General features: G+C 38.1%; 1 protein-coding gene across 1 annotated transcript in view; it reads right to left on the reverse strand.

The window, feature by feature from the left end:
* Positions 1-8,382: 8,382 nt before the first annotated feature.
* MPP7 (MAGUK p55 scaffold protein 7) overlaps positions 8,383-14,584 on the reverse strand; it is a 112,847-nt gene continuing 106,645 nt past the window's right edge. Inside the window, exons 13-17 of the mRNA XM_063125098.1 lie at positions 14,300-14,380; positions 12,983-13,076; positions 11,970-12,078; positions 11,255-11,398; positions 8,383-8,966 (exon numbers count right to left, since the gene is read on the reverse strand). Coding sequence (XP_062981168.1) covers positions 8,787-8,966; positions 11,255-11,398; positions 11,970-12,078; positions 12,983-13,076; positions 14,300-14,380 — 608 coding nt within the window. The 3' untranslated portion in view covers positions 8,383-8,786. The remainder of the gene's footprint in view (positions 8,967-11,254; positions 11,399-11,969; positions 12,079-12,982; positions 13,077-14,299; positions 14,381-14,584) is intronic.

Below are 14,584 nucleotides of genomic sequence, written 5' to 3' on the forward strand. Positions count from 1 at the left end.
TGATTCGAAGTAATACACACTGTAATAAATAAATAAACATAGTAAAACCCCATTGATTTCTGTTTCCCTGGCCCATTCCTCCAGCAGTATTTCCTGTGTTTGCCCTGCATCTGGAACTCTGTATGCGGATAAGTTGGAAAGGGGAGAGATATGGAGTGGCAAGCAGGATGACGATTCATATAGGTTTATCTACTCCCCAATTCATGGCATGTTGGGATTTCTTTTGAAATGGCCCGTCTGCAGCTTTAAAATCCCTGAGATACTGGGGTGTCCGATTTTCATAAATTCCCCAAAAATCAGGGGATGATGGGATTTGCTTGAAACTTGGCAGGATTGTGGATCTAGATGGCATCTGGGAGGGTGTCCACTTTAATTTTTTTTATCTGTCAAAATGTCAGAGAACAGGCCATGTCTGAAAATGGGGTGTCCGATTTTCATAAATTCCCCCAAAATCAGGGGAGGCTTGGATTGGCTTGAGTCTTGGCATGCGTGTGTATACGTCCATGAGGTGCCATGGTGCCAAACTTGAGGTTTCTAACTTTAAGAGAAAAAAAGTTGTAGGCTTTTTTGGATTTCAATGCATGCCTATGGGGGGGGGGAAGCGGAGCTCCGATCTGGAGCTCCGCAGCGGACTATAGGCAGAGCGGCCCGATCCGCAAATTGCGGATCTGGAAGAGAAGCGGATCGGGGGGTCCGTGCACACCCCTACAATAAATGCAAACCACACTTATTACTAGTGCTGGGCCAAAACCTGCCCCGTTTTTGTGAACCTTTTCTCTCCCTGTGAAAGAGGCATTGCTTTTTCTGCTTCTTACACAGGGAGGGGAGAAATTTGGAGAATTTTCTCGTTGGGGAGGGTGACAGGGTTTCCACATACCTTTTTTTTTAAAGTGTAACCGATTGCTATGGAGCTTTCTTCCTATTTTTAGTTAAAAACAAACCCTTCCTCCAGCATTTAGATGAGCCCAGCAGTATTTAGTGAAAGCCTATTGGAGACCATGTGACCTCTCCCTCTCCAATAAGCATCTAGTAAGCACTCCTGGGATCCTGAAAATTCCAGGGGTGTTTTTAAAAAACAAGATGACCCCCTCCCCATCAACTGGCTACATTTTAAAATGTGGAAAACCTGTTCCCCTCCCCAAGGAGAAAAGTCTCCAAAATTCTCCCCGCCTTTTGCACCCAAGTTTTTGCCCCCCCCCCCACGAAATGCCAAAAATGGAGTGGTCCAAATTTTCAACACAGTACTACTTATTACTCATACATTAATTAACACAAGTTAACTTTTTAAAAAAAATTAAATCATTTATAGACCATCTTACATCATAAAAGAGAACAAGGCAGTTTACAGAAACATCATTGCTCTTAAGCACCCTCAGGTGGAATGACTGTTTATTAAACATTAAGGGAGGACCCTGCAACTGTTTCTCCAAAAGATGATAGAACACAAGGAGCCTCTAACAATAGTCTCTTCAGGAGCCTCTATCTACTTTGATTATTGGGGTGGGGGGAATTATGCTCAACGTAGAAAACTTTGTTTTAATTGTTTACACTGAGAGCTTCTCTACATGAGCAATTTATTACACATTCATGATGGAAGTTTGCAGGTCCTTTACATGATGCCATCATCCCCCAGCACATCTCTCTCACCTTCCCCCAGTAATCTAGCTTTTTAAAAGATCAGAGATAATGGACTATTTAAAAATATCACAGGATATCACAGGTCACTAGATGGTGCTGTTTCATTTAACTTTATAGAGCATTGCCAGGAGGGGAAGTTTACAATTACAATTCATGTGGTCACTGTTGCTCGCTGTCTAAAGGTGCTGTAAACACAGAAAGACACCAGAAGAAGAAAAAATGGTAAGGGTGCAGGGTTTTCCCCTTAAAGTAGAGACTCCCTCATTGTGTGGCCCTAAGCCAGGAGTCAAAGGTTATCTTTCTTTTAACAGAAGCACTCCTTCCATTGAAGGGAACCTTTAGAGCCAAACCAGAAACTCCTCATCCTTCGGCAGGCACACCTAGTTGGCATATAAACTCACTTAACTCTTTAGGAAACATCGTCAATAAGCATCCAGTAAGGGCACACATTACATTTAAAATAGTGTTAGCAGAGTAAGTTTTTCATATTAAGGCCTTCTCATCATTCACCAAAGGAGATTTGTATTTTCTATAGACCATGTGTGGAAAGCCACCAATGTTGAAGAAAGAAAATGTCTGTGTTGAAGTTTCATTTGTTACAGAATAGTACCCCTTCTGGAACATTTGCTTACCATAGTTATGCATTTTAGTTTGGGTATGTTTTTTTTTTTAAAAAAAACAGTATTAAATTTTTGACATAAATATCTAAGGAACACCTGGTCATATTTTCATGTGTTGTTCTTTGAAGTTATCACAAAACACTCCAGTATCAAAGATTTACAATGCCACCATGGTGTTTTTACTCATTCGCATACCTTCATATGGCTGCTGCACTCAACTTCTCCCCAATATAAGGTGTAATATAAAAAGCATTCAGGTGTAACACACCTCTAAAAGTGTTAATATCACCCTTGAAAAACAGATCACTAACATTTAGAACAACAGCCATTTCACTCATTGTTAATATCTACACGCATACCAGAAGAATTGAAAAATGATTTTTAAAAACAAAAAACTTACCAGCTGCACAAGCGTTCTGAATTTTCATGTCATAACAGTCTGTCTTATACATTAGAAAACCATATAAAAAGGCTTAGGGATAGTTTAACAAAAAAGGAAAATAAAATGACTATCCAGGTGGTTTTTAAAGTAGGATATAATAAAGGGCAGGGCTTAGCAATGTATAAGAAGAAAGAAAACAAGTTGGAAAGTCCAATAGAGGAATTAATCTTAAGAACACAAAGAATAGAAGGGAAATTCAATGTTTTATTTGAAAGCATAGATGAGAAGTGCTCAACCTGGTTCATTCTCCACCACCACTCCCACCACACCAGCACCACATAAAACAAGCTGCCTATAACTTCACAATTCCATTCTGTTTAATGAAGTTAGAATGGTTTAAAAAGAAAGGGCGAAGTTAAGAATGGAAGTATTCAAAAAAATTTTTTGTCATCCCTTTTGACTGATAAGGCCACTGATGGGAGCATGCGGAAATTGGACTTATTTACAAATGTTTATGTGGAGGCTTGGGAATATTTCTTGGCATTTTGCTGCCCAACTTGACCTTCTGAGCCCATGATGCTATTTGCATGGGTGTCTCTGCATGCTTCAATCTCTAGTCAGGTAACAGTTCCCCTGGACCCTCCAGAGCAAGACTTCCTTCCCTCTCATAAGCAACTGTGATCTTACTTTACTGTCAGTGAGTCTTAAACTGGGGGAGAGACAGTTTGTACTCCACTATTCCATTCCTGCCAAAGGAAGGAACTATGCACCAGCTATATCAGACATGGAAGTTTCCTTGTATCAAAGGACATACAACTACAATCTCCTTCTAAAAGCTTACAGGCTTGCTTCCTGGTCTGAGCAATTCAGAAGCTTCCTCAGGCGGAGCAACTTAGAGGCTTGCTCTAGATCATCCTCAAAGTACTCCTCCTCTGCCTTTGGCCCAGACCTGCTCCCAATTGCAGGCACTGATGTCAGACCATGAAAAGGGGACTTTTTTAAAAACACACACACACCATGAATTCCTGTTTCCTATATCTTCAGGAAGGAATTCCAGGACCTTTGGGTAAGCTCCTCCCACTGGATGACAGGCAGGGTCCAATAAAAAAAAAATCTTTCCAGTGGGAGGAGGTACCCAAGCCTTGCCCAGTGACAGGATAACACCAGCAGTTTTTAAGTGTTTTCAACAGGTTTTTTCCCTTTCCATATATTTCCTCATTTTCCTTCCTCTTCCAGCTTATCAGACGGGGTCAGTGCTCACTATAGGCAGTTTTAGCGGCATTGTTTCCAAGTGAAACTGCACTGGCTATTAGAGGTTTACCTCAGAACATCTCACAGGCAAAGCCAACTTACTGGGTAGGCAGGCTGCATATGTAAGGGTGGAATTGCCTCACGTGTTGACCAGGTAAAAAGCTCTACCAGGGAGGAGGCTGGACTATCGGGTCGAGTTTGCTGTCCTTATTCGCCTCAGACTATGGGCCCGTCACGTACAACCCTGCCCATGCCTGACTGGAGGGGAAGCATGGCACTTGGCTCCATTTTCATTTTTGGTACACAAAGCCAAAGGTACATGAGAATGTCAAATACGAACACACAAAATCGAATGTAGACATATTCTTCTCAACTAGCAGAGCATTTTTTCTACAAAATGTCCTATGTACACCACCTCCCAGGGTGGGATGCCAGAAGTGGAAATGGCATCCCTTTAAGGGCTGCATATATAGTTCTACCCCCTCACTGTATCCTCACAACACAATCACAACACAAACACAACACAATCACAGTAATAATGTCTTAGATTAGGCTGAGACATTATTACTGGCCAAAGGTTACCCAGTGAGCTTCAGGGCTGAGTGGAGATTTGAACTCGAGTCTTCCCAGTCCTAGTCTGACACTAATGACACAACACTAGTTCTCATGAATATGTTAATGGTGCAGGACATTTCTTAGTCATATCACAGTATCTCCACTACAGCATGAAAAGAGATAATGGGAGTGTCTCTAAGACTCTTTTAGATTAGTCCATTTGTGCCAACAGAAACTAGCATACTGGTGCCCTGTCTGTCATGCATAGACAAAATTCTTCCAATTCCCCACATTATCTGGCCAATATAAAATATCACTCAGTGGCATTTTTCCCATTACAGAACAATTAGATTGAATCATTTTACCCTGAGTTTGGAGAGATGTTTTACAGCCTGGGTTCCATCACAACAATTCTAGCAACTTAAGGAAAGGCACTATGATGGGAAATATAAAATTCTGAGTTTCCCGAGTTGTGTGAATGTTCTACTTGTGTAGGAAATATATCTTTGCCAGCCTATAACTTCACTGCTACACTGCATAGAAAAATGCTATACTCAATTAGGAAAGAAAGAAACTCTTGTAGGCATGCTTCTTTCAAGGAAACAAAAATATCAGCATTCCTGAAAACTGTAACTGGAAAAAGTTTTGTGTGCATACATGCATTTGAATGGACAGTAAAAACATTATTTAGTTGGAGTAACATGCATATTAAGTCAGAGCCATCATGACACAGTAAAAAAAACTGTTTTTCCAGCAGCAACCCAATAAAAGCACCCTTAGAAGCCAATACTCTGACTTTACTAAGTGGCATACAAGAAAATATCATGCAAACTATCTATTAATGTACCACCCAGTTTTAGTCAACTGTAACACTACATTTCTTCCATTTTTCCCTATTCCCAACAACCCAAAGATGAATTAAGAGGAATGCAGAAAGGATTTCCATGTCTGTATAGGGGACAACTGTATTTTTTGACTTTTTTTTTTTTTGCTTTCTGATTCATTCCATAAGCATGGATTAGAACCAAACTAATTAGTTGCGTTAGTTTCATTGATTTCAATGGGAACTACATCATGACTAAATTCAACTAACTTAGGCCTTAGCTATACCTAAGGATTATCCCAGGCAAATGGAGGGGTTGTCCCTGCCTGCTCCCGGGATCCCTTGTGTGTCATTTGGATGCACAGGGACGATCCCGGGATATAGACCTGGTCTAGCCATGGCCTTAGTCTGGATCCAACCCAATAGTGACAAAGAAATGGAAAGAAATCTTCCCCCACATGGACAATTTGGCAGGGACTGAAACAGTGGTTATGAGCTACTTAGCTCAGGCCTGATCTAAACATGCTGGATAGCAAGGTGGAAATGAGACGGAAGAATGGACTGCACCCCTTTGTACTTTAAATGCTTTCCAAGAAAACCTCATTTGACTTGTTAAACCAATGCAGACTGTTTTCACACTGTCACTTCTGAATTAAGATCCATATGTCTTCTTGCTGCATTCTTAATCTTTGTGTGACAAAAGACAGAAAAAATAGTAAATGACTAGGCAAGTTAAAGGTTTTGTGTCCTGGTCATAAAAGCACACATTAATATACAGGTCTACTATTCTTTTGGAACAGTGGCATAATACTGGAGTTTTTGACATGGTTCTCTAGTATGCTTCAACAAGACCATTATGTTTTTCTGTGGCAAAACAATGACTTCTGATCATTCATTCATGGTATTTTTTGAATGTGATAGTGGTAACAGCTCCTATAAGTGCAATGTATTTTACACAGGTTTATTATTAAGATGACCAATTGTAGCTTTATGTAAAGTAAGTGTGTGTGTGTGTGTGTATGTACTTTATATATATATATATAAAGTAAATTTTCCTGAGATATATTATGTCAATAATTTATTGATTTAAGATGATAAAAGTTGTATTTCAGGCACATAATCAGTAAGTGAATTGATGACAACTTCAAGTATTGCTCTGAATCCAACAGTATAAAAGTTTAACATTTGTTTTACAATGACAAAAATACAATAAAGATATTTGTACTTAAAACGTGAAAACACAGTACTCAAAACCATGCAGTACAATTTGAAAAGGCTGAAAAAGTTAAGTCTGTTTCACTTTCAGCCAAAAACTGATTTCCTCTTTTTTTTAAAAAAAGTATCCCCATGCTATGTAAGTGATCCAAAGTTCCACATAGTTCCTGTGTGCATGCATAGAGCATTCCACTGCACTGAAGAGAATAGATGGCTCCTACTTATGTAAAGCTCCATGCACACCAGAGCTCTTGGATGTTCTTATTAAAAGAAGGATGTCAAAGTCACTCTAGATTTGGGGTATTGCATCCATGCTAGCAATATGGTTATATCCTCTCTCAACACAAAGAACAAGGCAATCTTACACATATTAATAGTTATTGTCAGTAGGAACACAATGTTGTAATGCTATACTTTAAGTGGCAGTCATTGATATCAGAGGTTCTCTGGGCTGTCATAACATTTGATCCCTATAGGCCAAATGATTCCTTGTTTTCAACAAAAACATTTTAAGAACAGACTTACACATTATAGTTTACAAGCAAATGTATTTCTAAAGAAATACTGTGGATCCTCTTGTATACAAAATTTAGACATTACTTGATAACAGGCACTCTTGAGCTCTAGATCATACTGTTATCCTCTAAAATCAAAGATACTTAGTACCTAACAAAATGACCAGTGATTTATTCAAAGAAGAATTTAAAAATTGAACATTTTACTTGAAAAAAATCCAGTTCAGTATTTTTCATGCAATTAAATGGTGCTGAAGTGCAATCATACTTAACTCACCAAAAACAGTAAAACCTGAGATACTCAAGATTATATTGTGTATGTCCTGTGCCAGGTGTCTATAGGATGCGTCAAACTAGCAAAATGTTTCCAAGAGCTGACGTTTTGGTTGTTGGCACTTTTCTTGTATTACACAATTTAAAAACATAAATGCAATGAACCAAAGAAACCAACCATCTATTTAGACTACATTTGCAAAGACCTGGTGGTTTATCTGTATCTTAAACTAAAATATTTACACGGAATGTTGAATTTATAAAGCCAGTATTTAAAATCACAGACACCTACGGATCTGTTTAATAAATGATCACATTGACAAGAAATTCAAAAAAATTAATATCCCTTCTCACCTCTTTTTATAAATATATATAGTCTCACTAAATTCTTTTGCCTTTAAATAAGACAGCTAACCCTTTTATATGTTAACATAAAATAACTGGGCTTCCTGTTTGCATGCCAAGGCTGTGATGCATCACCATCCCATGCTATTCGTAAGACAAATTCACTTACACACAATATGCATATCTCTTTTATCTACTAATAGGCTTTATGTCAAGAGGAAATCAAGAGAAAAAAATGTTTCTAGAAAACACAATTTGAGGTTTCAGCTGTATGTGGCCAGTGTAAAATGAGAATGCTCCACAAGTTATAATTGCAAGTTTTCAATGTTAAAAAATAGCTTCTGGGTTTCTCAAAAGCTGTTTTATAAAGGTATGTTTAAAACCATGAAGCACTTACATAAATAAAATCCATTTACACAACTGCCTTTATTGCAAAGGCTACCCCTTCCACCTTGTTATCTTAATTACTTACGTAAAAATTACTCTAACCAACCCAAGTTTTGATATTTAAATTAAAGCCTTACATTGCTTTGACTCCTACCAAAGAGTAACGTACAAATACTCAAGATATAGAATATTATTGCTTACTGAAAATACCAAATATTCCCCCCCCCCCAACCAAAGTAAGTTACATGAGCTCTCCTGGTAAAAGTCATTGTGAATGTGGAAGACAAGATCACTCTCCACACACACAAAATCTATACTGAACATAATTCAAACACATATTCTAGTCAAAGAAATGTTTACCTTCCCCAGTTTTAAACGTTTCAGTTGTTAACCCTCGACCAGACCTAGTAATAACAAAATTTGTAGCCATTTCAACACTGATCTCAGACCATAAGATCTCCTAACAACTCTTGTCTTAAAGGAGTTGGAGACACTGGAGATACACCGCATTTCATAAATAGTTTGTATCACAATAGGTGAGGATGCTAATCAATAAACTCAACCTGTTAAAAATAAGGCGTCACTGTGATCTTCTGCTTCCAAAATCCTGTTTTGAAACAGGAAGGTTTACATGCAGAAAAATAAGATCAACATTCCACTGCACCGAGTTTGTAAAGGCATCAGTTTGCCAAACCTTGAAAAGCTTCCAACCAACAAAATGTCCAGTTAGATCCAACTAAGTACCTTATTAAAATATTATGAAACCTTTTATTTGTTTAGTGTTATGAATGCACCCAACTGACAGGAACCCAAAAGGTATCTCTCTCCAGTTTGTCAAAAGTTGTTTTCAACTCATTGTAAGCTGTAGTAAGATCATCGTTTACTATAACTTTGTCAAAAAGATGGCTGTATTGGCTTTCCATAATCTGTGCAGATTTAATCATTTCTTGAAAGTCTTCTTCCTAAGAAAGAGAGAAGCAGTCAGTCAAGAATAAAAGCAAATCAATCCACATAACTGTCAAGCTCACGGGTGAATTATGTTTTACAGCTTGGATCTAAAGGTCTTGTTGCTTGAATAGAAGGCATTTCCATTTACTCAAGCGGAATTTGCCGGTTTCCTGTATCCCCCAAAACCACTTTGGAGGTTCTGCTGATCCTTAATTTTCAAGAATCACAGATGTCTAGACATGCTTTCCATTTCTGCTGCAGGATCTCTGAATTAAAGTCTATAGTTAACTAATAGGCCATTTTAAAGTGAATGAAAATTGTATTTCTTTATTAAAGAATTTACATAATCTTGAATATCAAATTATTTTGTAATAGTTTTGAAAGCTTTACTTTGCCCAACTTCCACATCTTTCCCCTTCTTCTGCGTATCAGCATCATTAGCCAGTAACTGATAATTAAAGAAATGTCTGTGTGCTAGAACAGCACTGGAAAATGTTTTTAAGCTGTTTACACTAATGATGTACTGACCAACTGCATTACCTAAGACCCAGCCTGCTATTAGCAAGGGATTTACTAGAACACAGTCTGTATTTTTGAAAGTTTGGTAAGAATCCAAAGAATCGTTCCTTTCGGATTCCTGGGTCTTACTAGGGCTTATTCAGTAGGTTTATGTCCATGTTTTTGGAAACATAGTATGTAACCATATAAAATTAAGACAGAAAATCCTAAGAGGAGCATGCCCGCAAGACTGCATTATGCTTCTCCAAGTTAAACTATTTGTGCATTCAACAGTCCAGTCTTGAGAAGTCTCAATAACCTGAATATTCCGAAATTATATATTTTTAGATAACCAAAATTTACGACAATTTTGTCAGAAATAAATTTACAATGTCCATAGTTAGTATCCTCGATGGGCATTAACAGAAAAGTGTCATAACATATGTTCCACATATTCCTGGCATGGAGGTTGTCCATCTCCCCAGGACACACCTCAATGACCACCACAGGGCTCCATCCTGTGACTCACCACCTTCCCCATTCAACATGCACATGAGGCTGCTACCCATGGAGGCTGGTGCATCAATATGCTTATTATACCAGCTTTGTCTTTCCTTGTTATCCATATTCATGCCTATATTTAGTATATGACTCTGTGGAGAGCAACTGAAAACCAAATGAAGATGATTCTACATAAAACTAATATTCATGACTCTCATAGCATAGGCATAAGAACTCCTCATCCCTGACAGCAATGGCAGCTCAAAGGAACGCTGGAGGAGGGGGATGTAACTGGCAAGTTCTCTGTTGGCTAGAATGCTTCTGCCACAAAGGTGAGCAGGGAGCTTACAAGGGAAGTTAACCTCCTCTACTTCTGCACCTGTGTGTCATGGAAGCCATAACCCTGTTGCTGCCACTGCCTAAAGGACATGCCAAACGAGCATCCTACAAATCTATGATATGATCACAATTTGAATACTGTATACAGTTCTGATCACCACACCTAAAAAAGGATATTGTAGATCTGGGAAAAGGGCAACAAAAATTATCGAAGGGCTGCATCAATTCCCCTATGATGGAACATTACAGCAGCTGGGATTGTTTAGCTTAGAAAGGAGGCTAAGGGGAGACATGATAGAGGTGTACAAAATTATGCATGGTGTGGAGAAAGCAGATAGGGAGACATCTCTCTTTCTCTCTCTATCTCTCTCTGTGTCTGTCTGTCTCTCAATACTAGAACCTGGGGTCATCTCATGAAACTGATTGATGGGAGGACAGATTCAAGACAGATAAAAAGAAGTGATTGTTCACATAGCACATAGTTAAATTATTAAAATTCACTTTCACACGATGTAGTGATGGCCACTAATTTGGATGGCTTTAAAAGAAGACATGGAGGATAAGGCTATCAATGGCTACTAGTCCTGATGGGTATCAGAGGCAGAATGCCTATGTACACCAGTTGATGGGAAACATGGGTGGGAGGGTGCTGTTACACTCATGTCATGCTTGTGGGTTGGCCCTTGCATGAACAGATTGTTGGACAAGATGGATCCTTGTTCTGATCCAGCATGGCTCTTAATTTGTTCTTATATTCTTAAATGAAGTGGGGTGCAGAGAGGGTGAAGGTGGCTCTTGGAGTGATCAGCCTCCCTAATTCAGGTTCCTGTAATATTATTTTAGTTATTTTGAAATTATCCGCATTGTGAACAAGTTATTTCCAAGGGCATGTGGTTATCTTCACTGATAAATACAAAAACTATGGTTATGTTCTACTTTTGGGAGAAGAAAAAAAGTTACTTACTTGAAAAGGTTTAGCAGCCCCTTTTTCATCTTTGCTTGAAATTATCTTGGCATTTTTTCTTGTTTCTCGCAAACGCTCAATTGATGGAGGTTTTATAAATATGACAAATGGTTTAAATTCTAATGTCCTTAAATGCTTCACCGTCTGGATAGAAGAAAATGCTTAAGTTATGATCAACTTGTTTTAAAATTTATTTACTTTGAGCAAGACGAGTACTCTGGACTCTCTAGCTTCTATTTGGCACTTCCTTTTTATTTTTCTCCCTCCTCCCCCACTGGTACTGCTATTAAATATAATTGACATAGCACTCTAATTGTGCAGAGCAATTTACAGTCTTTCATTTAGAAATACCCTCCGTAGTATTTCCAGAAATACCAGTCATTTTGTTGATATATTCTAATTCCATAAACACAGGATGGTGAATGAATGACAGTCCATTTCTGAATAGGCAGGCAAAAGGAGAAACATTGGATTAATTTAGCAAAAAGTAATAATCAACCTCCTTTCATAATGTGCGAAGCAGCTTTTAGTGCTCAGGTCCCTGCTTCGTTCTATTAACAGTTCAGTCCCAGGAGGAGCTTTTCAGACGCTCAGGCCAACTTTCTGCTCTGACCCCTAAAGCATTTTTTTAATCTTTTATGCAAATTCATAACATGCAATGCAAATCAATATTAGATTACCAACAGAAAAATGAAAAGCCCTATTCCTTACTTACATGAGGCTGTACATCCAACAAACAAACTTTATTTTTAGCCAGAACACATCTGACTGAGTCTATACTGGTGCCATAATAGTTGTTTTTATATTCACCATATTCAATAAACCTGTAATAGGAAAAAAAATATTCCTGTTTCATTTAAGGATTTCCTAAACCGAAAACTACAAGGTTCACACGGACTTCTATGTGAGATACTGGTTTTTGTTTTTGTTAGTTTGTTTAACTGACAAACATACTTTTATTACATTGACATGAACAAAAGACATAGGGGCCCAACAATCCACTAATGTTTTCAATGATCTTTATCTAAATGAATGCAATGTAATAAGAGAGTGTGCTAAGCAACAGAAATTGTTACAAGAAATAGAACAATATCAAAGTGCTCTGTCTTCACATGTGAACTGTTTTATCACAGTAATACTTGTTCCATTAGCTTTTATAAAACTATACAAAATGCTTGCCAAAGAGGATACATTTCAAGGAGTGATATTACCTTGGATAAAGGTACATTGGCTTAACACTCGAACACCTAGTGCAAACACACAACACTCACACCTGACTTGAACTCTTTTTCTTATTTTCAAAAGCAACTTCTGAATGCAGCCTCAGAAACATCTTCTGACAGACACATCTCCCACCCCTTGCATTTCAGAAGTGGTCTCAAAGGCAGAACAAGAGAACTGCTGTTTAAAAACAAGAAATAAAACTGCTACTGTGTGCATCTATGGACTGTATACATATGTAATTACATTTAGTATTTCTATAAATGGTCAGCAGTTGTCAATCTCTGTGCAGGATACGTGGTTCACATTAGCCCACAGCTCACTGGGAGGCATGCAGGTATTTAAGAGAAACAGAAACTATGTTGCTGGCCTCCAAGAATTGAAATTAGAGTTGTTCTAGTTGCTTTTGAGTATTTAAATGAGGACACATCTTTCCATTACTAAACTGATGTCTAGCCATAAAATGACAAAACATTGTTATGACAAGAGTTTTTGTTTCCCACATACTTGTTATTCTGTACATCTGTCTCAAACAAGTGCTTGGAAATAAAATTGTACTCAACGCCATCACTTTCCTGGCTTCTTCTTGCTCTTGTTGTGTCTGTTTTTATTTGAGAGAGAATTAAAAAACAGTTTACAAATGAATATAAACAAAAACAAACAAATTCCTATCCTATTTGGTGTTAATCACCAACATACGCTTGCAGTGCAAGTGAATGGCATTCAGCCTCCAGAAATTCCTGGAAAATATTAAGCTCAAGAACTCCCCCACCCCACCACCAACACACGCAAATACATCCTGATCAGGATTGGGCTTGGGCTCATGCACTTACTTCTCCTCCTTTCATGTTCCCGTTACAGCATAGAGAAGTGATCCCATAGCTTTTGAACATGGGACCTACGCTAACCCTGGATGTAAAATCTCCTTTCTAGCGGTTTCGTTATTCAGGTGAGGGGTGGGGAAAGAAGTACGCCAGCCTGAGACACACTCCTGATCTCCTCGCTTGGAGAAGCCTTGTAGAATTATTAAAGACTTCATTTTTCTGCTTGCTTTCATTTTCTGACTTGTTCTTAGAGTTCATCTGACTTACCTTTGTCTGTAATTACTGAAAACAGTTTTCAACAGCAGGCTTTGTGCTAATAAAACTAATCCTTTTTTTGTTACTTCTGAATAGTATACCCAATAAAACCATCTCTGTTAAATCATTGGCATTTGTGCACCCAGCCACAAATATTTTATTCATAAAATTCTGTATGACCAGATAATAAAGGCTTTTCAAGCTTTTTAAAAGCTGTGTATTAATCTCCTCTTCAACATATCCGTATTTACTTTCGAGCATTACTAAAATCAATTATTCATTTTAGAAGTAAAATCTAAAACTTAGTGCACAGTAAATACGTGTACCTCACCATACCTTGGGATCTACTGAGACATAGATAGGAGTGTAGGCCTGACTATGGCAAAACTGGCTCGTTAAGCCATTCCAATTCTGTCCAGGACCACGAACGCCTGCTTTCTGCACCACTCGTGGCACAGGTTGAAAACTCCTGCTCTGTCATGTAGATAGAGCACCTTTCTACATTGTCTATTTTCCCCATTTCCCACAGAAATTTTAAATGAGAATTTCATGTTCCAACAGCAATATCAACCTTCTGCTAAGGAAAAAGATGTTGAAGAAACATAGCCAATCTTTTAAAATCTTAATCAAGGTGTGAGTACTCCTAAAATGAACTTAATATGAATCTGCATATCCAAGTTTGAACATGTTACCCTTTTGCCAACTTAAGCAAAATGAAGGATTTACAGAATAGATTTTTACTTACGTGGCACTGTAACACCATAATGCTGAGTATCGCTGATTAACAATTTCCGTTTCAGTTCATTCAATCCTACACCCACAGGACCTGAAAGTTTAAATGCATTCTAATCAATTATCCTTCTTTAATTACTCATATTACCACACAGCTCCTTATGATGAGAAATCTGAAAGCCTTTTCCAGCGACATAAGACCAGAAAAACATTTGTACTGGAACAACTCCAACACCATCAGTATTCACTATGCTGATCAAATAAATTGCCAAAAGCTTGAATTCATGTGACCTGTGGG

This window comes from Elgaria multicarinata, chromosome 1 (genome assembly GCF_023053635.1).
Source record: "Elgaria multicarinata webbii isolate HBS135686 ecotype San Diego chromosome 1, rElgMul1.1.pri, whole genome shotgun sequence".
NCBI lineage: Eukaryota > Metazoa > Chordata > Lepidosauria > Squamata > Anguidae > Elgaria > Elgaria multicarinata.